This window comes from Acanthochromis polyacanthus, chromosome 17, assembly GCF_021347895.1.
Source record: "Acanthochromis polyacanthus isolate Apoly-LR-REF ecotype Palm Island chromosome 17, KAUST_Apoly_ChrSc, whole genome shotgun sequence".
In the NCBI taxonomy this organism is placed as follows: Eukaryota; Metazoa; Chordata; class Actinopteri; family Pomacentridae; genus Acanthochromis; species Acanthochromis polyacanthus.
The window spans coordinates 26,094,621-26,120,871 of NC_067129.1; the positions used below are offsets into that span (position 1 = coordinate 26,094,621).

The window sequence follows — 26,251 nt, forward strand, 5'->3', positions numbered from 1 at the left end:
TCTGTTTGTCTCTTTTATTTGTTCCTTTAGAAAGGGCAGCACAGGAGAAGGACCAAGAGAAGGAGAACTGGAGGACTTACATGAAGACGAACCATCCTCTTGAGTCTTAATGACACTCCTGTAAACAGAGCTTTGTCTTAAATACCATCTGCTTTACATCCCTTTGACTGAACCACTGCGCACTCAGGCCTTCTTCCAAGCTTTTCTTTCAAGTTAGTGACACAATATCAGTCTGTACGTGTGAGACTTAAAAACTCAAGCTTTTTAATCTTACGTATTGCTTGTGTTAACATTCAGTTGATCAGACTTGATTTTCCTTTTGCTTCCAGTTAGCCTGAGAAAACCTGCTTTTACCCCCATTTTTGCCACTCCACTGTGGAGTTTGCAAGTTTAATCTTTCTTGTCGTAACGGCTCAACCACTTACTGTTGTGACTGGCATCAGTGGACCATTAGAGGAACTCTTCCAATCCTCTGGATCATTACCAGTTCAAATCAGTGTTGCAAGAAAAGATGAGAACATGCTTGTCAGTGGGGTTTACACTGTTGTTAAAAAAAAAAAAAAGAAAACTTTTTTTTTAATCTTCATGCATGGTGAATAATTAGACATGTTCATCAGACAATCTACAGCCATCTGTCACCGTCACAAGAAGAAAAGACTTCAGCATGTACATGACATTGTATTGTCTCTTCAGTGAACTTGAGGGCTTTTATTTCCTGGTCAGTGGTCAGTCATTTTAAGATTGTACATAGACGTCTTGAAGTGTGTTCTGTGTGACTGTCATGCCCCTTTTCTTGTATCTGTGCCATTGATCACTTTTTTAAAAGCAAGGTCATAAAGGTCCTTTCTGCGCTGCGTTCACAGACATGGACTGGCACAACTTCTCTGATTCTTTGGCTGTCGGATGACGGTGGCTTTGCTGTGCTTGAAAACATCTCAAAATGACGTTCTCTGCCATGTGATTTGTAATTATGTTTGTGTTAGGGGTCATTTCACGCTTCTTCTCCTGCTCCAACTTTTCTGCATTGTCTGATGAGTTCTCCTCTCCAACACTGTTGAGTTTGATGTGTCGCTATTGTGACAGAAATTGGCACATTTTGAAGTGTATCTTGTTTGGACGGTGAGTGTGAAGAGATGGAAAAAAAATAATGCGATTGCCTATGCTGTGTGTATATCCAATTTAAAACATATTATTATACAACGTTCTTGGATGCAGAGTGGATTTTAAAGCATAAGTAATCTCAGTGTTCAAACTACACATCGATGAGTTCCCTTGCAGAAAACACTGAATGAACTCATATGAGGTTATCTAACGTAAAGCGAGTGCAACAAATTTTTCAGAGGGAAAGCTGTGCATGTTTGCTTTTTGCTCTAGACAGTGACCTTTTTTTTTTAGCAAAACAGAGAAGGTTCTTTTTATTTTTTAATGCCCAACATTTTTATGCCAGTAATCTCTTGTGGGATTAATTTTTTAAAAAAAACAAAGGAATCAGGTCGCAGTCTGTGGCTCTGGTGTGCACAGTGAGTCATTAAAGTGCACTCTGCCAAAATAGACCTTATCCTTTTTGTTAGGAGAATTTGGATGTTGCAATTATGAGAAAACTATCTCATACTTACAGGACAATGCACAGTAGACTAGTGGTGCAGGAACACTACAGAACCTGCCTGAGAATATTCAGCGTCATCCAGTGATTGTCAATTAAGCAAATGATACAAAGCAAACAAAAAACAACAACAACAAACAGCGGATTTGGTGTACTTGACTCCCCAAATGTGCACAATTATAAGCTATTGTTGCAGCGTATAGAGCAGCATTATGCTTATTGTTTCTAGAAATAGATTTCATTTGTTCACACAGATGAAGACTTTAAATGTGACTCTTTTTTTTTAGAATACTCATTATGAAAGAGCAAGTCAATTACAAGATTAGTGTAATGACAAGACAGATATCTCTATACATATATAGATGACCCATGTTCTAATCAATTTCATTGTTTTTCTGTCTTTGCCATGAAAGCAGAAACTTCTAATTCCACCTCAGATTTGCATGATGATTGCGATGGTGGAAAAAAATGAATCCATTAATTTGTTAGGCTTCAAGGCTGATCACATGATCTGAACTTCTCAGGCCCTGCCTTTCTCAGTTTCAACAATACAGCACCGTAAGTCTTTTGAAATCAGGTGGATGCAGTTTATTGTTGAGTCGAGGTTAAGATCTAAGAAAAAGTAAATAGTTTGTGCAATGTAAAAAATTAAAATATAGGATTTAACCTCCCTCCACAAATATCTTGCTTGTAATTTTCATGCAGGCCCTCACTAGTTACGGTAGTCCTTGCTGACTGGCCCTGGCTGGTGAGGTCCAACAAACTATGCTAATACTGGAAATCATTCTAATCCTTTGAGATGTTGGTGTGATGGATACATGAAAGAGAAGTGTATATATTTTTATGTGATTTCACTGTTTGCCATTCCACATGTCTAATGCCAGATCTGTTATTTGGTAAGTGAGAAAAGTTCTTCCTGAGCCGCAGCTTAGCCTCACATACACTCCCCTCCAAAAGTATTTAAACACTGAGGCCAATCCCTTTATTTTTTACTGTAGTCTGAAAACATTTGGGTTTGACATCAAACGATGAATTTGAAACATTTCAGCTTTTATTTTCAGGTATTTACATCTGGATCTGATACACAACTTAGACATTCTACTTTTGTGATGCTTTTCCAGGCTTTCACTTTTCTTTCAGTTGTTTGTTCTGGGGTTTTTTTAGCTTCAGTCTTCTCTTTAAAAGATAAAATGCAGTTCTATAGAGTTTAAGTCTGGAGATTGACTTCCACTTCTTGCCCCTGATGAACTTCTTTGTTATTTTGGCAGTGTGTTTTGGGTCATTATCTTGTTGCATGATGAACGATCTCCCTATGACTATGGTTGCATCTTTCTTTAAATTGGCAGACAAAATGTTTCTATAGAATTCTGAGATAATTTTGCTGCTGTCATCATGTGTTACATCATCAATGAAGAGTAAAAAGTCCGTCCCAGAAAAAGACATTCAAGCCCAAGACATGACATTACCTCCACTGTGTTTCACAGATAAACTTGAACATTTGGGATCATGAACAGATCCTTTATTTCTCCAAATGTTAGCCTTTCCATCACTTTGGTAAAGGTTTGTCTTTGTCTCATCAGTCCATAAAACTTTGTCCCAGAATTTTAGAGGCTCATCTCTATACTTGGCCTTCCTGTTCCTCTTGTAAATAAGTGGTATGCATCTTCTGGTGAAGCCTCTGTACTTTTTTTAATGAAGTCTTCTGCCAACAGTAGACAAACCCTCTGGTTTTCATGTTGGTTACACCTCTAACTATAGATGCAGTCTGCACAGGCAAAACCCAAATCTGAAACTGAATGTAAACATTGAGCACTATTTATTGTTTAAATAATCAAGGTAAGAGGACACACCAGGGCAGCAAAACACACCTGTCAGTCACATGTTCCAATACTTTTGCTCACATGAAAAATAGGTGGGTTCAAAAGGTGCTATCTTCTAGTTGTACATCACATTCAGATGTAAATACCTGGAAATAAAAGCTGGAATGATCTCTTGTCTCATATTCATTGTTTGATGTCAAATACAAATGTTTTCAGTCTACAGTAAAAATGAAGGAATTGGCCTCACTAGTCCAATACTTTTGGAGGGGACTGTAGGTATTTATGAAGCTCCTCTGCTGCCACTCTGGCGTGATGCTCCTGTGAAAGAAAGACATGACAGCTAGCGGAAGGCTCTGCTCCCAATCAATGCCATGATTAGGCTCAGGCTGCCAACAAACACTTCTCCGCCCACTTCAGCGCCATCCCCAAAGTGGCTGTTTGGAAACAGAGTGCAGCCCTTTGCATCTCTTCTATTAGTGCTGCCGTCAGTGTCCTCCAGTGATGCATGAGGTGCAGTGGACGGACAGGTGGAGTCTGAAAGAAAAGCAGCTCTTCACATGGCATTGCTGAGCTGTTGTGTTTGGGGGTTTATGTCCACAGAGGCATAAAAATCATGGATGACATTGACATTAGAGCATAAATTCTATTATCGTGTGGCTACTGGAGAATTTAAAGCTTTGTATTTGTTGTTTTTATATTAATGTTCAGTGAAAGATGTAATTGAGACAAATCTGAATGAAAGTAAACACTGATAGGGGTTGGAGTTATATGTCTGTATGCAGAGTGGCCTTCTATGAGGGTGTGTTTGAACCAAAAAGTGTGACATGATGTGTTAGATTTGCTGTATTTATTTGCTTAAAACCACTTCTTACGAGTGTTCTTTTAATCTGCCATTTGTGTAACAGTGTCAGAGGTGCAATATTGTTGTCTTTGTCGTCGCTGCCTCGTTCCTCTGGTGTCAGAGCACTCAGGCCGCTCCTCCTTTAATGTTGAGAGATTAACACTGCTTACATTTAAATATTTGCACTTTACCACTTACAGATACATATTAAAGTTATTGTGATGACATTGAACAGTACTGGCAGCCGTTTAACAATGTATAGTTTATGATAAAGAGGGAAAGCTGTGTGGTTCACCCATAAAAGACCACATTTACTGTGCTTTTTAATGCATTGCTCTTTGCTATTGATCTGCATGTCACAGCATTGCTACTTGGTTTTTGAGACCTTTTTATAATTGATTTCTCCTGTCGGTGTTAAAAGGTTGTAACAGCTGCAAGATTGGTTTTCAATCGTTTTTTTGTGTGCATATCCATACTAGAGCAGACTACTGAATGATGGATAACTGGGGCAAATGAACTTCTAGGTTTTACTGTTGAAAAAATGCTGAAACACTGAAAAAAATAACTCTTTATGAGTACTGGATCAGGTAGAAGAGACTGCTTTGTGTTCAGGATCTTCTCAAGAGACACAGTAATGGATGATCACAAGCTGACCTTGATGATGAAACATTTAATCCTCGAGATATGTTCTTACTTTATATTCTTCTGTTTTCTGTCTATCACCTACTGAGTTATCAGTATAAATCTACAGCACCTGTATTTTATTTAAGTTTACTTCCCATATTAAGGCATGCAAGAAAAAGCGAACTCCTTTTTTCCTTATTCCTTAGTCCGATATGTCAGCCAGTCTACATAAGTCACATTTCTTTCTGCCTGGAGAGAGGTCCCTTTAAATGTTTGCCAATTTTCACTAAATGTTTTCTTTTTTGTACATATAATACTGAAAACCCCTGAACGCATCATGTTTGGGTGGTTCTGCAGCACATAAATTCAAATGGCCATAACTCTGTGGCCACCTGTAAATGCAGCACAGTTCATCCTTCATACTTCCAGGTTTCAGGTGGCAGATCTGTGATCCCCATGCACAACAAAGGCTCAAACACACCAACTGTGCAGCCCAGACAGAGGTTTACTCTCTCAATAAATGCTCTCCAGCTTCATGTTGTTGCTGCAGAGAATCACAGGAGGGAGAAAAATCAATGAGTGCCGTTACCGCAGCACAGAGTGGGTGGCAGGGCTAATTTTATCATGATTTCAGGTCATAATTATATCCAAAGGAGGAGGACTGAGGGAGAGTGAGTGTGTACATAGTATGAAGTCAGGGACTCTGCGATCACTGCTGTTCTGTGACTGTCCTGATGTGTGTGATGAAGGTGCCTGCTGTCTCTGTGTTTGTGTCTCGTGTCGTCTTGTGGATTTCTCTGAATGTACTCACTCGCCTGTGTCAAGTCACTAAAACAAAAGCATGGCACATCCCTATGGAATGCAGTTATTACAATGTAAATATGTACCAATATATATATATATACATATATATAATGAGCTATTTTTTGCATGCTTTTTGTACACCTAAACATAATCAAAGACAATAAATAAATAAAAAACCTGAATCTGTTTAATTTTTTTCTTTTTCTGCTTGATAAAACTGAAAACCACAAATGTAGCTGTACAATTTTTTTTTACTGAGTTCCACTGTTGATCACAAGGTGCACACAAGCGATGAATCACTCTGACAGTAACACATCCATCCACAGGTTCTGTGTGTATATCTTGCTTTGACAAAGACAGTGACAGAGATAGTGGACAATCTGTGTATACAGCAGCACTTAAGTGCCAGAAATTCTACTTTCACCTGATACGGAGACGGTTAAAGAGCCGGAGGTTACACCCAAAGTAAGAACAAAAGCAAACCAAGCTACACCCAGAAAAGTACACATACAGCTTAGCTAGGGTATCTGTGGCTCTACACAGCAGCAAGAGTCACAGTCACTCAGGATGGCTTTAAGAGTGGGAGGATGTTGTTGGCAGAAGATGCTGCTGGAGATCAGAAAGAAACACGAGATGCAATGTCTTTATATTCTTTTCTGTCTCAGGAGTCCATTTAAGTTGTGTGTGTGTGTGTGTGTGTGTGTGTGTGTGTGTGAGTGAGAGAGAGAGGGTCTATGGCGGTGTTCCAGTGCAGCACGCCTTCAACAGCAGCATGGCTCGTTTGCTCCCAGGTCACTTCTGCACAGAACAGAAAGATAACACGTCAGGCATCACAGCAAATCAAAGCCCCGAGGCTTCAGTGTTCTACAAAAAAAGATGAATCCCTTACTTTAGATGCCTCAGTCTCTGTGCTACCTGCCTCTGAATCAGGATCCTGTGGGATGGAAGTCAGAGCCACAGGACAGGAGCCAGTTAGGCCTTTAAGGTAATATGCAAAACAACTCTCCTCATGACATGATAGAAAACTTTTTTTTTTTTTTAATAAAGAGTATCTGCTATACTGTCCACACCATCATGCACTCACGTTGGACTGGTCAGTGCCTTGGGCTTGTCTTGCATTTGCTTCAAGGGTGTAATAGACGCTTGTGTCTAAACCGAGCGACTCGCTGTCCTGCTGTAAATACAAAACGTCCTGCCTGGTTCAGTTAAAGAGGGAAGCTGTCTGCGTGGGATAGGCGCAGATATCATCCTTTATCAGATAACTAGCTGCACTAGCTGCAGAGGCCTCTGCAATTCTCACGAATGCTATGGGAATAAACACAGCAATAATCTGACGGTTACTGTGTGCTGGTGGCGTTTCTAGCTGGACTGTATGTGGCATTCGACAGTAATACACCTAAAAGGTGTTCAGAGGAAAAATGAGACCTTTAAATACTTTGTGGAGCCTGTTGTGTCTGTCTGGACTGTTATGTGCCTCTCTGCTGCCATCTTGTGCACAAACTAAACAAGTATTATTTATCGTTTATAAACAAAAGGAGCTTACCTGTGTTTGTGTGTCTGTGTATTTGAATTTCATGTTCTTGTAAAATTCTCTTTTTGGTAGCAAATAGAGCAGCACCAAGTCACATACAACAGTTGCCTGGAGAGGAAAATCATATTACTTTTTATGTGAATATTTCATAGACTGTAATTATGTAACTCTGAAGATAACATACCACTCCAAAGATTCCCACTCCAGAGCCTATCGCTGTCAATGTTGGGATGATATCAAATTTTCGTGCCTATGAAGGACAGTGATGCAAAATTCCTTTTGATTATTTCTCAAGTAAGAAATCCATAAAAATGAAATTAATCAGATGTGTTACATACCAGCGACTGTACGATGATATCGAACCTGATGCCAAACACCTTCATAAGGGTTCTTTTCTGAATTTTGTCCTCCATATAATGCTTTGCGTATCTACAAGCAGAAATTTAAAGGCATTAGACAGGTTAAAGGAAGACAGTGAGGGGATCCAGTGGCTCTGTTATTCTGTCGGTGGTATTTTACTGGTGTGGTTTGGCCCACGGAGGGAAGGTTCACAGTAAATCTATACGAAGTGGTTCTAAGTTATCATATATATCAGTAGGTTTGAACACTGAAGGGACACATTAAGTGGGAAGGTTATGTGTCGCCCACCAGGACATTCTAGCACCAAGTACTTCATTAGTTGCATTCTAGTAAATTTTCAGGCAACAGCACGCATCTGTATTGTTGCATCTTTGAGTAATGCTATTGTGATTTTTGAAAATAAAAGTTGTCAGCTTCTTTCATGTTTTTTCATGAAAGCATAAATGCCCATCAAGCAGTGTTTTGTTCATAACCAAATAAGGGAGTTTCTTTTGGAAGAACTGTGTTTATTCCTCCAGTAGAGTTCTGTGTATAGTAGACTTATTGCTAAGAAGCACTGAAGCTGTTTTGACAGCACCTTACCAAAACATTAAATTTTGGTTTTCCTTTAATGTGTCACCAGTTTGTATTTGTCAAAGTATCTGACTAAATTAACTAATGTAAAAATAGTGCTTTTACTCAATTCAGAAGGTTACCATGAAATAAATGAAAAGTTTCACTCCTTTGTCTAGTATTACCTCACTAGATAATAAAACTGTTCTCATTCATTGTTACTAAAAACATACTATGGCAGCTACCATACAATTATTGAATAATCAAAACCCCAAAAGCCAATTAGTGATTCTTAAATAAAAGCTATGGCTGTGAGTGCACTCAGAGAGCAGTCTGAATCACAGTCAACAACATGAAATAGCAGTTTGAGACAAATCTCAGAGCGCCACATGGAGCTGTTTTACTGAGAGCAAGCAAACATCATAACTCCAGGCAGTCTGTGCTCTGCAAGCTCAACAGGCCTGAGGCCGACCAATATCAGGAGTAAACAGCGAGTAAAGTCCAGCCCGTGGAAAATAAAGTCAGCAGTAGCAGTAAACACAGGATTTAGTGACAGTATATCAACATGAAAACAGAAATACCCATCAGCAGTGTTTTGTTCATGTTCATCAGACAGTGAATGCAGACTGAAAATGAGGTTCTGTTTTTGTTTATTAGAAATAGGAAATTATTTAATGAAATTATGTCAGATACGAGACCGTGACATATTTATTAAAAAAGAAAATCTGAAATATCACATGGTCAGAAGTATTCAGACCCTGTGCTCAGTATTGAGTAGAAGCACCCTTTTCAGCTAGTACAGCCATGAGTCTTCTTGGGAATGACAAGTTTTTCACACCTGGATTTGGGGATCCTCTGCCATTCTTCCTTGCAGATCCTCTCTAGTTCTGTCAGGTTGGATGGTGAACGTTGGTGGACAGCCATTTTGAGGTCTCTCCAGAGATGCTCAATTGGGTTTAGGTCAGGGCTCTGGCTGGGCCAGTCAAGAACGGTCACAGAGTTGTTCTGAAGCCACTCCTTTGTTATTTTAGCTGTGTGCTTAGGGTCATTGTCCTGTTGAAAGGTGAACCTTCGGCCCAGTCTGAGGTCCTGAGCGCTCTGGAAGAGGTTTTCCTCCAGGATATCTCTGTACTTGGCTGCATTCATCCTTCCTTCAATTGCAACTAGTCGTCCTGTCCCTGCAGCTGAAAAACACCCCCACAACATGATGCTCCACCACCATGTTTCACTGTAGGGATTGTATTGAGCAGGTGATGAGCAGTGCCTGCTTTTCTCCACACATAACGCTTAGAATTAACACCAAAAAGTTTAATCTTGGTCTCATCAGACCAGAGAATCTTATTTCTCATAGTCTGGGAGTCCTTCATGTGTTTTTTGGCAAACTCTATGCAGGCTTTCATGTGTCTTGCACTGAGGAGAGGCTTCCGTCGGGCCACTCTGCCATAAAGCCTTGACTGGTGGAGGGCTGCAGTGATAGTTGACTTTGTGGAACTTTCTCCTATCACCCGACTGCATCTCTGGAGCTCAGCCACAGTGATCTTTGGGTTCTTCTTTACCTCTCTCATCAAGGCTCTTCTCCCACCATTGCTCAGTTTGGCTGGACGGTCAGGTCTAAGGAAGAGTTGTGGTCGTCCCAAACTTCTTCCATTTGAGGATTATGGAGGCCACTGTGCTCTGAGGAACCTTGAGTGCTGCAGAAATTCTTTTGTAACCTTGTCCAGATCTGTGCCTTGCCACAATTCTGTCTCTGAGCTTCTTGGGCAGTTCCTTCCACCTCATGATTCTCATTTGCTCTGACATGCACTGTGAGCTGTAAGGTCTTATATAGACAGGTGTGTGCCTTTCCTAATCAAGTCCAATCAGTTTAATTAAACACAGCTGGACTCCAATAAAGAAGCAGAACCATCTCGAGGAGGATCAGAAGAAATGGACAGCATGTGAGTTAAATATGAATGTCGCTGCAAAGGGTCTGAATACTTCTGACCATGTGATATTTCAGTTTTTCTTTTTTAATACATTTACAAAAATTTCTACATTTCTGTTTTTTCTGTCAAGATGGGGTGCTGAGTGTACATTAATGAGAAATAAAATGAACTTTTTTTATTTTGGCAAATGGCTGCAATGACACAGAGTGAAAATTTTCAAGGGGTCTGAATACTTTCCGTACCCACTGAATGTCTAAAGGTAAATCCATCTACAAGTTCCTCTAAAGCTCATTAATTAATCCTGAGAACCCAACAGACACACTTTGTGTCCACGTTCACATGCCTGCTTCTCAGCTAAATTGCTCTGGACATATACATCCCAGCAATATATTGGGCATAACAAATGAATCATATAAGCCCTGGGCCATTTTCAGTGTAATTTCACTCCTTTTACTTGAAAACATATCTTGGCCATTTGTGCTGTGTCTTTGTCTTTTTCCCTTTCAGAAAGGTCTAAGTTGTACTCCTCATTTAATACTATATTACTTTCAGATTTTTTTATCTGTTGAATGAAATTATTGTTTGTACATATTTCATACATGTTAAATGTCTTATATTCTAAAATGCCTTCAGCAGAGATATTTTTTCATAACTGTGTGTGCAAATGATAATAGTTTGCAGAAATTTAATCTGTCTTTATAATGTTATTCCTTCCAAATGTAAAAATACGCAACAAACATGATTATAAAGCTCTGGATCTGCTTGCTCTTGTGCACTATTAAATTGCATTGATTTTAACATATCTATGCAGTGAAGCATTAATAAGTAATTCAAGCAACAGTAATGACTGTAAAAATGAAAGAAGAGCTGTTTGCAGGTAGAAGCGATGACTAAGTTCAATATAAATTCAAAATTCTGTTTTTCACCAGTTCTTCATTGCTTAGACAAGTAACTAGCTTTGTTGGAAAGCTAAAGCTGTGCATTTGCTTTACTGCATAAAAAAATGAACCATAAAAACAACACTTTTTCACTTCTTTGCAGTGTTAACAGAACAAGATTAACTCTTTCCCTCCATTTCCAGTCTTTAGGTAAAACATTTTATGACTATTTTACGTACTACTTACATTTTTATTTTGTATGTTCTCTTGTCTTCTCTCTGCTCTGTGTGAACACAGTCTGCGGTTCCTGAATATTTGTTATGCCACTGTTGGTTGCAGCAAAGTGACTCATAGCTTCATGATTTTGCAGAGGTGCTTTGAATTGTTTGTTTTCTGTGAAATCTTTTCAACTCAAACAATTTTGGGTTTGTTCTTAAATGAGACATGCATTTTTAAGGAAATAATGCACGCTTAAGCTCAGACTTAGTTCTCTGAAGGGACACCATGTCACAGACGAACAACTGAAGAACTGCTGAGAACTCCCTTTTTTCAGTAAAATGATCTAATTTTGTCCATTTAAAAAAAAAAAGAGAGATAGCAACCAGCGGCAGGTTGCTATCAGAAAGGTCAGAAAGGTTAAACACCGTAGCAAGAGCCAGGCATACAGAGCTGGACATGTATTACTGCAGTGTGACACCTTTAGTGCAAAATGTTTACACACACCTGAAGTTGTAGCCCACCGACGCTCTGGCTTTGTCCGTCTCAGCAGGGTTTCCATAGAGACCATGAAAGTTGTACTGAGGTTTACAGTGTTTCACATCCACATCCAGATTACATGTCCAGTCAACTACAATCCCTATGGCCCCTCCCTGTCAGCACACAAGCACATGCCACATAAGAAACAAAACCTCTGAAGGCAACATGAAACATGGGCAGGTGGGATTAAACAGGATCTGTGACTTCACCAGTGAATCATTTCCACTCACAGTAAGGACTTAGTGGTGCCGACTTACCACTCGGGCTATTGTTTCAAAGCTGAAGCCAGACAGTTTAACTATGTCTCCCAGTCTGAATATGGGACACAGTGGAGCCTTTTTTGGATCGTGAAGGCAACTGCTGATGTAGTCAGCATCTATCCCCTCCACCAGGTTACTCCTGAAAATACATCGTAAACACAGTCCAGGATCACATAGTAACATATAGTACCCTTGTTGATTTGCATGCAACTCACCACTGACTACTGATTTTTATGAATTAAAAAAAATAGTGATCTCAGAACTACTTCTCTGCAGGTCAGTCTCCTATAAGTGTTGATCCTTCATCCTTCATCCTCATCTTTTGCATGACTGAGGTGTGTTTAAAAAGTATTTTTTTAAGGAGACTGCAAGTTTTTGTGTGAATGCATGCTAATTCTTTTGTATTTAAAGAGAATGTAATGAATGTAGTGACATTTTGCTTGCTTGTTTTTACAAGTAACACAGGTTTTAACCACTGGTATGGCAACAGCTAAAAGAGAATTCCAGTTTATTTCAACCTGGCATATTACCTATTAATGCAGCTTTCTTGACTCCATGAGTTGTTCAGACTTTGAACTCTTTACCTCTGTTCAGGAAAGCTGGAGGAAATGAAGGGTCAAACAAACCAGCCTGTGGACGCTATTCATTTGAGAAACTTAGCATGATGTTCCTGTGGCTTTTTTAATTTAAAAAAGGACCATTTTTGAAAGAATCATTTTAATTTTTTTTTTTTTTTAGTTTTTAGTCTGAAAGAAAACACAGAAATTAGCTACCTAGAACAACCAACATTTTGCTAACTGCATTAGTGATCTCCATCTGGGAGCACTTGCCGGTTGACTTAAAAACCACCATATTCGTTTGCCGATGGTGGTTTATTTCTGTGTGTGAGGCAGACTTTGACTGTGGCGATGAAGGCAGAAAAACAGCAGGACATCCTGAAGACAGCGTACATCGAGAAACTAGTGATCCTGTGCTCGCAGCTCAGAGTGGGATGTGTTTATGGCAGACTTAGAAAATCACAAACAGCTTTGATAAACATTGTTGATTTGATATGTTTTGTACCTCTTACCTCAAGACCAACTCGGAAGGAAAGATCAAGAACAGCCGGCTTTCTGTACAGCCGGTGAAACAGATAATATCAGTACAGCTAAAAAAAAAAATGTCTGTTCCAGCTGAGAAATTTTTGTGTCTGCCTTTGGTCAGACTGAAAGCAAATATTTAAAAGAATTCATCTTTGGAAAGCTGCAGGAAGCTTATGCTAAATGCTGTTTCCCTGAGTCTCTACAATAGAGACGAGTTACCATGGAAACAGATTAATAGCAAATGCCAGGTTGAAATAATCCGGAATTCTCCTTTAAAGGGAATGCAATGATTTAGTATCATAGTTTAATTAAAAAGGCAACTTGTAAAACACAACTTTTAAAAATGTAACAATTGCAGCAGGAACCAAGATGTCCAGACTTTTAATTCAGATCCAACTCCCAAGAACCAGGATCCTACAATGCACGTCAGTAAAATCTTCAACCAGATTACCACAGCCCTCTTCTTTCCTACTTATTGCCCTCACAGTCATCAAGAAAATATACATTTTTAGTCAAATATTGAAAATCTCAAACCTCCCCATAGTGACACTATCAGGGAAAATTAAATCACAAAAGAAAATTGATGGAGTGTCCGTTTAAAAGCGTCTTCTAGCATAATTTTTAGGTGTGCATGTACACATGTAGGCATTCAATAGAGACGTATCTATATATGCCTTATTTGTATTGCTTTTGCTGGATTTTATTGATTTATTTTACATTCTTAGCATCTGCAGGGCTAAATTTAATGTAACGTGAATGAGGTCCATCACCTTGTGACGCCAAATAAGGGGAAAGTTACAGAGTTTTTGATGAACAGTGTGTAGTTCTCTGCAGACATCAGCAGAGGAGGACTGGAACACAAGAGAGAACAGAATCAAATGTTGTGGCTATATGTTGCTGTGTGATATTTGTCATGAACAGACTATTTTATGATCCGAAAAACATCACAGAATCATTACAAAATTTAGTCATCAACAGTTGGCATCACACTGCAGTATGATTAATTCACTGGCCACATACTCTGGAATGTTGTGATCGTCCTCAACTGGACACCAAGCCAACACCTCACAGGTCGTAGTGTTTTTCACACAGACTCCAGTCATTTGTCCTTGAAACAGAAACAGACAGAGTTTGTCTTTTGAGACACAATTTCAAATTGAAGTAAAAGTATAGCATGTATTTGTAGCAGCAGCAGCAAAGAACAGAACAGAGAGCTTTAACACTGATGCAATTTTTATGCCTCCACTTCTCATCTTATCTCAAATTAGCATCAACAGCAGTAAGCAAGATATAAAAGTGAAGCAAAGCAAAATCTGTAATAGCCGTTTCCTTTATCTCACCCTGATCTTTACATATCATTTCTCTGCATGTGATTAGCACTGCTGCTATCAGCCACTCTCATCGAGTGCCGGATGAGTTCACAGACAGTTCCAGCAGGCATTTGGTCACTCGACTTTAGTCTCTGACCTCTTACTGGAGCCCACCAGCATGTTTAACTGCAGGGATGCACCCACATGTTTGCTCATCTACTATCGCAGAAACAGAACGCCGGCTCTGAGTGGACACTGGCACCTCAAGGTGAATTGAACTGGTATGAGACAGGCAGATGTAGAGATCTGACTAACACTGGACTTATTGAAGGGGATGTGGGACACAGAGGACTTGAAAGGTTCAGGGTTTAACCCTCGGAGAGATGGAGGACAATACATTTATATAACTGCTCTTTGAACTCACCATTAACTTTGTATAATTTTGGACCTATAAAAAAGCTTGTGTCGTGAAGGTTATTTGTTTTGGATGTCTCGGTGACTGTGTCTGTTCACATGCATGAGAGTTATAGCAACATCTGTGGCTGTGCTTATGTATACATACATGTGACTGCTTGCTTAAGGGGAGGTTTTTCCTTGCTTGCTTCAGTGACTAATAACCATGGTACAAACACACTGGCCAAATGTTTGGTTGCTAAGACTTAGATTGTTGTTTTGAATCAATTTTTTTTACACAGCTCTAGACGAGAGGGATCCATAAGGTTTGTCTAAATGTTTACACTGGCAGTGGTGAGTCAGATCTGGTGCATTTTAGATTCTACTGCGTGAGTCTAAATTATAACATGTCTTGAGAGCCACAGCCCATTTTGCAAATACATAAACTGACGTGATCTTCTACCTCCCTCGGGACATCACAGAAAGCATTTGCATTTGGCAAACCAAAGCGAGATAATATGAAACTGAAGATCTGGACCAATCTGAGTTTTTGGCACAGACGGTCACTCAGTGAGGACAGCCGAGGTCACCCACTGTCAGGCCGTCATCATTTACCATGTCCCGTACGTTTGAAACTCCCTCCTTCACAGTCGGCGTCTGAGTTGCAGTTCTGCTTGCCTTTGAGCTGTTGTAAACAAGAGACTATGTTTAGTGTGTGAGCAAGACTGTGTAATATGAAGAAATCAGTATTTCTAAACAGGAAAACAACATGACAAAATTTCAGTTTCGTAAGTACTGTGACATTCATCGACCTACACATACTCCTGTTTGTGTCACATTGAAACCATTAAGCTTAAATTAACTTTTTCTGCTTTGCAACAGCTGCACAACTACCCAATTACACAAACAGTCTTGGAATGAGACACAATTTCCATTTTGTTTGACTATTTATGGCAATGTGTAAGTCAGAGGGAGATGGAGATGGAGAAAACAGAAAAAAAAAATGAAGGAAAGAGAAACAAAAAGAATCTTTGACATACCTCTGGACACTTTCCCATCTTCTGGCCCTCAGTTATGATGTAGTTGGTCATCACTACAAAAGAGGAATCTCCCTGAAGTTTTAGATTCGAAGAAGGAATGCGTTAGTCATTTTTTGTCATGTATTTGTTCTATAAAATCACATAATAAATGATGCAGTAGCTGTTATGCCGCTGCTGAGCTGAACTGTAGGCTGACTGCCAAACAGTACTCAGCTACAGCCACTGGTGAGCCTGCTAATATCACAAACAGCTTTAAATAGAGTTTTTTACTTTCCAGACATTCCTGTGTTGTTTCATTCTTGGTCAGTTTCCAGCTGAAGGACACAGCTCAACATTTCTTAAAAGGCTTCTTAGCTTTTTGCAAATGGAGAAGAAGGCTCAGCTGTTCTTTGATATAGGAACTACATAGCCCAAACCTTTGAGCGTGTTTTCTTGCAAGAGCCACTCCTCTAAAACCTCATTTTGGGGTTATTTTTGGGGAACGACAGAGTGCCTGCTCCAGGGTAGATACTTCTGAGTGGCCCTAAAAAAACTGCTGTGTGCAGCTTTGTACTAATTAGTTAAACTCAGAAACAGTTACTGCCATTTATTTCTATCTATCCTTCTTGATTTTGTTTATAACTATTTGTATAATTTTATAAACTTCTGTGTTTGATCCCAAGGGAATTTTGTTGACATAAAACACCATTATTTGTGATATCATGATGAGAAAAAGATTCTACACAACAAAGTGCTGAACATCAGGTTCATTGTGACGTTAGATAAGACCTGTTTGAAATCTCTCTTTATGTGCATTAACATGATGAATGCAGGGAATAATCTCACAAAGAGGTGGATTCCAGAATAAACTGATGCCTTACTTGATCAAAGCGTACAATAAAGAAAAGTAACCCTTTCATGTCATTGGTGGGGTTTATGACACTGAACCATGTGCTAACCCTCCTCTGAATCAAAACAGGGACACACCTACACCTCAAAGCAAATAGGACAAACATCATTGTGTCTTCTTTATTTCTTTCCCACAGATAACAGCACTCCACAACATTTTAGGTAAACAATGAAATGTATTTGAGCCAAGTGTCCCTATTAGTTGGATGTTTGCTTAACTCTGGCACGCAATGACTTTTGAAAAGTACATAGACACCTCTAAGTTGACAAAACCAGATTGCTCTCAAGGTCAACTTCATAAACCCTCAGTAACCGTCAGTATGTCTGTACTTCCTTGTAGTGTTGTCACTGATTGGATAAAGCATTAAATCATGACGCACATATGTTTTTAATGATGTATAAACTTTGTCATGATCTGACCAGTGACTATTTTTCTTCAGGGAGCAAAGAGTTTTGACATTTCTGCCTGACTCATCCTGGCATTTATTCACTCTGACAGTTGGATTCATTTGCTGTAGATGCTGACTTTTTGACACCTGACTCTGACCCAGATTCACCGTATAATTCAGTGGCCACTGACTTGTATCATATCCTCCTGAGACCCGGCAATTTATTTTTGTGCACTGTAGTGCACATTCATTTCCTGTTCATTTCTCCAATACTATATATGCCACACTTTTAAGTCCCGATGTTCCTTAAAGGGGACAAACTTAGCTTTAAAATGACATCACATGTGTGGGGGTGTGTCTTGCCAACTCCCTTTGGGGGTCTTTTCAAAAAGGCAGTCAGCCCATTGAGCACATCTTACGAAAGGAAGACAAGCAAGGAAGATATTCATATTTTTAATTGTATTTTTGATGCTATATTTTGACTGCTTATAGTAAATAAAATTCTAAAGAATGATTTGAGTGCATTTTCAGAGATTTGATTAGTTATTTTCAAAGGAGAAGCAACTGATTTATGGACGTACACTGTAGTGCACGTCAGGACTTTGGACTTCTGTTTACTTCACTTTTATCGTTAGTAAACAGGTGTTTGACAGAGGCAGAGGTAATTCTTCAGAGAATCATTATGGAGATTCAGACCTAAACCTTTCAGAAGATGACAGCCCACTGGGTGAGACAGGAGAGGGTGAGAGAAAAAAAAAATCTAATTGCCTCATCAGATGTCATCGATGAAGACACCTCATTGTTGGCATCTGATGAAGCATCTGATAAAGCCGTTTGGGAATTAGTTGTGTTATTGTGAATGGCCAAGCCTAGTACTCCTCTTTGACTAGTGGATGTGGACATTTGATCAGTTCTTCATTAGCCTATGACCAACCTTGCACCAAAGTTTTGTGGTGTGTATTTCATGAAGCCATTAGGGAGTTACATGCCTTTTTGTGATTGACCACACCCATTGCCACACATCCTTTTGGTTAGTGCAAAGCAAAATGTATGTTGTCATTGTGAAGTTTCTAAAAAAAAATCTTTGCAATATGTTCTTTACCACCCCAACACTTCATTTATGTAAAAAAAAAAAATCGAAATGACAAAACTTTTTTTTCCCCCTGGGTCTCAGGAGGATATACAAAAGTAATTATTGGCCCATTAGGAGCACATATTCAGATACACAAATTCAGACAACATTCATCTAACCAGTGTCTGACCTGAGGGGGGAAGACGTAGTCGGCCACATCCCAGACCCTCTCGCTTCCATTGACATTGGTGTAGCCCACACCTTTCATTTTGGTGAAGACGGAGCTGACTGCTGTGTCTGTGGACTGGTAACCTTTCTCATAGATAAACACCCACCTGTGCAAGACATAGAAAGCAGCCTGTCAGTTCTGTCAGCACCACGGACTCCCACTGAAACATTTAATCCCACAGGCAAGGGCATGCATATGGGTGGTGCTGCCATGACACTCTACACATCCAGCAGCAATCCTAACAGGGACACATGTGGTCGGGCAATGTCATGATGGTTCTGCTTGTCCTTTTTCACCACCATTTGGGCACATATGACATACTGAATCTCAAAGTGCTGACATTTACCGGCTTCAGAATATGCCAGGAAGAATCATAAGAGGGTTGCAGAAAAATGTTAAGAAAGTAAAAGCAGCTCAAGTAGACAGTAAATCATATGCTTTATCACAGTTGTGATCAGTGGAGGGAGAGTGCTGATTGCTGCCTGGGAATCATAATGAAAGTTTCCCTGCTGATAGCACAGACAGTGTTTTTGAAGAATCTGAATGTCATATTAAAATGCCAGATTGCATGTCTGTCAGAAGGGTTTTGCGAAAATCAGTTGTCGAAGCTCATTCACACAAGTAAGTTACTTTTGTAGTATATGCTTTTATGCTACTTTACACTCCACATAATCTCAGAGGGAAAAATGAAACGTGTAACTGTACTACAATTGTTTGACAGCTGCAGTCCTCAGTTAGGGTTTAGATTAAGATTTTACTGTAAAAATAAAAAATAAAAAGAGTACAAAATATAGTTAGTTATAGCATACAATCCATCACTGAAGGTCAAACCAGTGGTTCCCAGTCTTTCTGGCTTGTTTCTGTCTCATTTCAGATGACTATGAGCTGTTAGCAGTTCCACAAAAGTGATGTTTTCACTGCAAACTTCATACATGGATTTCAGAAGTACAACACACTGAGCAAATGTAGAGTACAGTTTCAGCAATTTCCAAATCAATGCTTTTACGTCAAATGATGTCATAGACAATAATATATTATTTGCAATGGCACATTTTATGCACTTTCATACATTTCAATGGTGTGAGCAAAATATTAAGAAGTCATTTGCAGTCACAGGTGCGTCACCATCCACTATAACCTCAATAAAAAAAGGCATGATAGCGTTAAAGGCCCTCTTTGAGGAAGAGAATTCTTTTCTCACTTAAAATGCATTAGATGTAACCGATGATTCCTTAGGTTATGTATCAAACCCTGGAGATCTGAAGAGACTGTCATCAGTACACTGCAGTTTCAGTGTGGAAATGATCAGGGCTGGTCCTGACTGCTTATTTCATTCAGGATTTTCGGTGGCTGGAGCCTATCTCAGCCGACTCGGGCAAAGGCAGGGGACACCCTGGACAGGTCGCCAGTCTGTCGCAGGGTGTGGCCCTGTGATTGTATATTTTAACTGGGTATTTTGTGAAGAATTTCAGTGCTTGTTCCACAATGCATGATAGTTTAAAGAGCTCTGAAATCCAGAGCAGAACTTCTCTTTTACTAAATACACCAACTGGACAAACATTCCAGGTTTGTCCTGATGAAAAATGCAGTTATTATAAGTTGACAAAGTGAAGACTGAACCCTTTGTCACATAAAAGGATTCCCATATGGCAAAAAAGCTTCATACTTGGGGTGCAGCACTTTTTGATTTCTGCACAGTGAAGCTTCTTATTGTGTTGTGTGTGTGTGTGTTGCCAGGAGGTATGACCAACAGCTGGTGTGCACTGACAAGATATTGTATGTACACACACACACACACACACACACACACACACACACACACACACACACACACACACACACACACACACACACACACACACACACACACACACACACACACACACTGTCGAACATGCAGAGTTATTTTATATAGGATGTGAAAAGCAATTACTGCCTGCCAGGACGCCTACAGGAGAGCATGCGTTGCAGCACATGTTCATTTGTTTGTGGACAATGGAAGCCCCTCACAGCAACAGACCAATGACACATCTTTCAAACTGCAGAGTGAAATAAGGTGTGCACAAAAGCCGCATTTTCTATTGGCGAGGCAAATCAAATTATGTAAGTTCGAGCTTACATTGATGTGGAAACGAAGAAAAAATAGAGCGCATTAATGGAATAAAGAAACTGATGAGCGTGGAAATAATGGAAAGATCTTCCAAAACAGCAGTCTAAGTGAGATCTGTATCTGCTGCGACAGAAGGAGAACAGTGAGGCAGGGAGGAGGCTTCTTGATGTGCACAAGGCTTTTTCTTCCACCACTGTGGTGCTGAGATTAGTCTTCATTTTGTGACAAATTAAAATAAAAAGGAAACAATCAACCTTCAAGTTAAGCTAAAAAGGCAGTGGATCGGCAGTATTATTAACTTCAAAGTGACAAAGAATGAGTTAATTAAAAGAACAGTCATTACTGTTCTTTTAATTAACTGAAGCTGAAGCTGCTGTTCTCTATTAAATTAGTCCTTGTTTTTGGACTATTTTGATTGATGCTTTCACTCACAGATATTTCCAGAACCTTTCATGTGGGATTTATTAGTGAGAGGTTTATTTAAAGCATTGGGGAGTGGCAGCCTGAGGATGCCTCATTTTAAAGCTAAACATTAAACAGTAGCCCAAAGAAACCTTTTCTTATTCTTGCTGACTAAAATTACATGTTGTGCGGCCAATCTAAGTTAAAAACAAGCATGAAAATGAACATTCCTGACAAAACAACCGATTCAGTGGATCACTGCTGAGCATCAGAGAGAGACAAGCTGGCTTCTGCTCTGACCTGTCTGCCTGCTGCTTCAGTTCTGAAGAGAAGAATCTGGACAGCTTCACAATCACATCTCCTCTCTTGCGCATCAGCGCCTGGCCTTAATGTGGCCTGATGGCTGCAAAAGGCAGGTGACAGATAGAAGGAGAAGGAGGCAGAGCAGAGATCCTTCACGCAGGAGCAGCCTTGATACCAAATCTATGAAAGACACTGAATTGTTTTTAGTTTTTGTTTTTAGTTTTATCAGTACATGGCAGAAACTAAAACAACCTTCCCACTTTTTCAAGATCAGAACTTTAAGATCATCATGAACTTTTTCTAATTGTAGAGACTGATAAGGTTAAAGCCCCAACATCAGCATCTCCTGAAAAATCCCAATCAATTCACTTTTCCTTAATAAAAAGGTAGATCTTCCCAATGTGTCCCTCTCACTTCCATTTCTGGTCACCATCATGAACACCAGCAGAAAGTAGCACGTCTCTGTGCTGTTTGGCAGGGGACTGGGTTTCAGTTGATTGTTATCTATGCTAGCATATGCCTCAGCATGTTCATCACATGCAGCTCCTCAGGTTGTGCTGCTCAGAGGGGCAGGAAGAAAATCCCACTCACACAGCTACACACACACCCACTGATGACGAATTCCAGCATAGCACAAATGTAAACCTACATGCTATGCTGTTCAAGTGAAGTGAGATGATGAAAAAACCCTGACTCTCCTTTCTTTTCCACAGAAATCTCCAGCATGTCAAAGCAAGTGTCTGCAGATGGTGAGTGATTCCGTAAGCTAACAAGTATGCCGTTTGTTGTCTCAACTTGGGCAAACATGGTTGACCTGATGCACTCGTCCCTTCTGCTATCAGTTCATTTCCAGAGTCTGTTTGCTGTGTCAACAGGACCTGGCAAATTACAGTATGTCTGTGTGACCATGGTGGGATCCTGATGAACTAATCTTCCTTTTGTTTTGTTCTAGCAGTTTCATCCTTGTTGTTCAGTGCAAAATTAAAACACATCCCAAACCAGAAAAAAAAATTTGCAGGGTCACTCTTGGAGGTCAAACAGGCTGAAACATGCAAAACAATGCAGTGCAGACGCTCATACCTGACTCTGAGCATTTTTTAAAGAAAGAGTGGGTCTTACCCAATGATGTAAGCCAGGACCCCCAGCTGGATCAGCCGACACACCACTCCCACCCTCCTGTTCCTCACCAGCACCTGGCGTGGGGTCTCGTACTCAAAGAAGAAGTCAGAGATAGCATTGGTGATTTGGTTCTTCATGTTCTCTCTGCAGCTGACCCACAAACTGGAGGGTCTCTCTGGTCACCCCACTTGCATATAAAAACACTCAAGAATCCCCTTGTTCCCCTCTCGGCCGCCTTTACTTCTTTCCTCACTAGTGGCGTGGGTCCTCTTCCTTTTCTCATAAGTAATGTCTGACACACTTCATGTGAAGTCCTGAAGTGCAGGACTTCCTCCCTCCCTCACTGCTCCCTCTCTCTCTCTCTCTCTCTCTCTCTCTCTCTCTCTCTCTCTCTCTCTCTCTCTCTCTCTGTCCGTCTCTCTCTCTCTCTCTCTGCACAAGGTCTCTCTCTCTTCACATTTGTGCATCTTCCCATTTTCCTCATTCCTGCATCTCCTGGCCTTTCATTGTATCTTGCAAGCACACTAAATTAGCAGAAACACATTTGTTGGAATTCAAGTTTGAATAGCTCAACCGCTGTCAGACAAGCACCGGACCTCCTCCTCTCGTTGTGCAATCAAACCTTATCATCTCCACTGACACTCTCTTCCTGCATGCTGAGCAGAGATAGAAAGCAACACAAGCTCAGCACAAACACACTGTTTCTATTCCACAGTTTAGCCTGTTTGCCTACACTCATGCCATCATATGTCAGACGTTAAGCCTGCTTATGTTTTATCATCAGTTTGTGTGGGGGAATGCAGACAACACTTTCAACAATCCACTCTCTCTCTCCTTTCATATACTGTGAGATACTTTGCATTTTAATCTGTGAAGTGGCAGACACTCAGTTAGAAAAATGAACTGCTTTTTTCAGTATAAATAAGGTGAATATTGGGACTTTTATATTTAAGGCTTCCCATCAGAACTATGCTATGCTCACATGGTGCTCTCAGTGCTTTCTGATCACTAGAGATTAATAAATGGAACATCGCATTTTGGAATTATGATTAAAACTTATCAGTCTGAAATCTAGATCTAGTTAAAGCCTATTCAATGAGACATCTGCATATATGTTCACTCTAAAATTGTCATGCCTGTAATTTGGTGGGATTGCAAGGATTTGGCAGGATTGTAAGGGTTTTAGGATTGCCAAAAAGACCATATGACAATCTAAATAAAAAACCTAAATGCTCTGATTGGAACAATATAATAAGAGTTGAGAGGCACAAATAGATAAACAAATTAGGGTCAAAAGTATTGTAGATGAATGTGTGAAATCATGAATGTATTTAAACAGGTGAATGTGTAAAAATATTTGGACCAACTGAATTCAAATAATTTGATTACCACTCAAATATAATATTTTAATTTTGTAGAATATCATATACAGTTTAGTTGGATTGAATTTTTAGAGTAGTCAGATAATCTGTTAGAGTATATATTATTGTAGGTTCTTAGTCAGATATATTGGTGTTTTTTATAAGATTGTATAGTCTTAATTTATTGACACTTGTTAGGTCAATTCATAACACACGTTTTCTTTTTTCTTGATTAGAACTCACTTTGGATCAACAACCGTTGTTTTAAATTTATGAATATGTATGAATGAACAAGGGCATAGGTTTGGTCTCAACATTGGTAGGGACGATATAACAGCATAACCTGTATGTACACTTTTTGCTGGGGACAGGACATTAATAAGACCAAATAGATTGGGTGAACGGGGGTCAGGGCTACATTTCTCACGAATATGAACCTAATTAATTGATAAGCTAAATGCAAAATAAATCTGTATTGACTTATACTAACTTTCATGTGTATTGGTTCAGGTGATACACCATTCAATTCAAATCTTTGTTTTCAAAAACTACTAAAGAAACATTTTGAAAACTTCCTCTGCTGTGTCCCTTCTTTCTCTCCCTCTCTTAGTTGCTGATGTGTTACCTATGTAAAAATGAAAAAAGTTAAAATTGTTATTTTCATGGGAGAAAGTAATTTTCAAAATGGGGGAGTTCCCCCTTGCTTCATATAAAGGAAATTTACAGTGGCTGTTTTGTGTGTGTGTGTGTGTGTGTTTTGGGGGGGTACTATTTAACCTATACATGGCACTACATGTTAGCCAACATTGTCCTTCACCACAAGAGTAATACATTGCTTTAATTGGTCTCTTTCATCTTCTTCTCCCTTATTTTCATCTCTAAAGTGCATCAGTGGGTTGAGCAATTATGGAAAAAATCTAAATCGGGATAAATTGAACTTTTTACCTTGATCATGATTAACCTAGATTATCTGAAAAATGTCTGCATAGGCTGCAAATAAAAATATTTTTAAATAAATAATGTAGAAAATAATTAAATACATTTTAATAAATAAATAAATGCACTAATAGGTATTTGGTTTCAAAAGTGTAAAGTCACAACATGACTAATAAATAAATAAATAAATAAATAAAAAGGAAGTTTTGTCTTTGCTTTACCTTTTCTGTTTTTTCCTTTTATTTATTTATTTATTTATTTATTTCTCTTTATATTTCCACATTTATTTATTTAATTATTTATTTCTCTTTATATTTCCACATTTATTTATTTAATTATTTATTTATTTATATTTTGATTTGGCACTCCTATTGCTCCATAATGCTCTAGCCTTCTTTCCTTCTAAACGAGGCCGTTTACAAGAAGAAAAGCAGCAGCATGTGTTTTTTTTTTTTTTTTTTTTTTTTTGACTGTCAACACTTTCCTGTGAAGCACAGACTGGGACCTCTCTCTCTAAGCAGCTTCTTGCTCACGTTTTTCTGGTTCTATATTTTCCAGCAGAGTTCACTACATTTCTCACAGTTTAATTAACGTTAACAGTAGAAAACACATGCAGGAGGACAATTCTCTCTAAGCAGCTTCCTACTCGAGTTTTGCAGGTTAGCAAGTTCACACAGTTTAATGTTACGCTAACTCTGATGCAGGTCGGACTTTCAGTAGCAACATTAGTGGTGTGTTCCCCACGTCCACAACATTGACGTCTTTTTACATTACTTACAGTGTCGTCTGCTGCTGCTGCTGGCCGAAAAAAACTTCTAATATCCCTCCTCTTCGAAGGGGGCGGAGAAGGCGGCATGTTTATTTATTGTGTATTTCTGTCGGGGCTGTGTGAGTGTGCGTGTGGGTGGCGGGGGGTCAAGCCATCAGCCAATCAAACGCACGTTTGATTGGAGCGGCACATTCAGCAAGTGAAAAGGGGTAAATGTAAGTCTGAACCTGGTCTGAATATAATGAAAATAATTCACTTAATAATGGTAGGGTCAATTCTATCCTTACAACATATGGGAAGACAATCAAAATTACCTATATAACTGAACTCATTATATAATGCAAATAAGGTTGCTTAAAAGTTGGTGGGGACAATTTGACCCTCTTGAAAAGTTGGTAGTGTTATGTCCCTACCGTCCCTATGCAAACCTACGCCCTTGTGAATGAATATGCAATATACACAGAAATTTTCCCCCATCTATCTATCTATCTATCTATCTATCTATCTATCTATCTATCTATCTATCTATCTATCTATCTATCTATCTATCTATAATGATGACTTGACTTCATAAATGTTTGAATGTGTAAAAATATCTGCACAAATAGATTTAATTTTAAAATCAATGAGTTCTGTGAGTGTGCACAACATTTTGAAAGATTTGCACAGATATTTTCCACTGTGAGTGAATAAAGAAGATTCAAACAGAGGGGTGCAGTTACACATTTATCTGTTTGTGGGTAACAAAAGATCTCACAGAACTCAATTATACATGTAAAGCCCAAGTTCACCCCTGTAAATGAAATCTACAAGTAGTTAAATACCTTTCTGCTGCATCTAATGCTTTCTCCTAATTAGCCAATGTGTTCTTTTTAAAGGCACACGTGAAAATAA

The 26,251-nt window shown here is 39.2% G+C and overlaps 2 protein-coding genes across 5 annotated transcripts in view; one reads left to right on the top strand and one right to left on the bottom strand.

Annotated features, from left to right (window-relative positions):
• Nucleotides 1-5,874, top strand: part of camkk1a (calcium/calmodulin-dependent protein kinase kinase 1, alpha a) — a 110,597-nt gene extending 104,723 nt beyond the window's left edge. For both annotated transcript variants that reach the window (XM_022205988.2, XM_022205989.2), the window contains one exon: nt 31-5,874. In XM_022205988.2, the coding sequence (XP_022061680.1) occupies nt 31-103 (73 nt within the window). In that variant the 3' untranslated portion in view covers nt 104-5,874. The remainder of the gene's footprint in view (nt 1-30) is intronic.
• A 51-nt stretch (nt 5,875-5,925) lies between these two features.
• p2rx1 (purinergic receptor P2X, ligand-gated ion channel, 1) lies at nt 5,926-23,061 on the bottom strand. 3 transcript variants are annotated; one of them, XM_022205991.2, is made up of 14 exons: nt 22,292-23,061; nt 18,319-18,463; nt 15,780-15,851; nt 15,367-15,424; nt 14,057-14,144; nt 13,807-13,887; nt 11,952-12,093; nt 11,662-11,807; nt 7,562-7,652; nt 7,408-7,473; nt 7,236-7,331; nt 6,777-6,866; nt 6,582-6,626; nt 5,926-6,490 (listed from the first exon to the last, which is right to left on the bottom strand). In XM_022205991.2, the coding sequence occupies exons 1-14, from the start codon at nt 22,426-22,428 to the stop codon at nt 6,485-6,487; spliced, it is 1,263 nt and encodes a 420-aa protein (XP_022061683.1). In that variant the 5' UTR covers nt 22,429-23,061; the 3' UTR covers nt 5,926-6,484. The 3 variants fall into 3 exon arrangements, with proteins under 3 accessions (XP_022061683.1, XP_022061682.1, XP_022061685.1); XM_022205990.2 differs by having other exon boundaries at nt 15,355-15,424; nt 22,292-23,055; XM_022205993.2 differs by lacking the exon at nt 6,777-6,866 and having other exon boundaries at nt 15,355-15,424; nt 22,292-23,044.
• Between the last annotated feature and the right edge of the window lie 3,190 nt (nt 23,062-26,251).

Coding starts and splice junctions, on each gene's coding strand:
- p2rx1 (XM_022205990.2), bottom strand. CDS start 22,428: ATGAAGAACCAAATCACCAATGCTATCTCTGACTTCTTCTTTGAGTAC. Junction 15,852..18,318: donor ACTACGTCTTCCCCCCTCAG/GTCAGACACTGG, acceptor CTAAAACTTCAG/GGAGATTCCTCTTTTGTAGT. Junction 7,474..7,561: donor ATATCATCGTACAGTCGCTG/GTATGTAACACA, acceptor TGTCCTTCATAG/GCACGAAAATTTGATATCAT.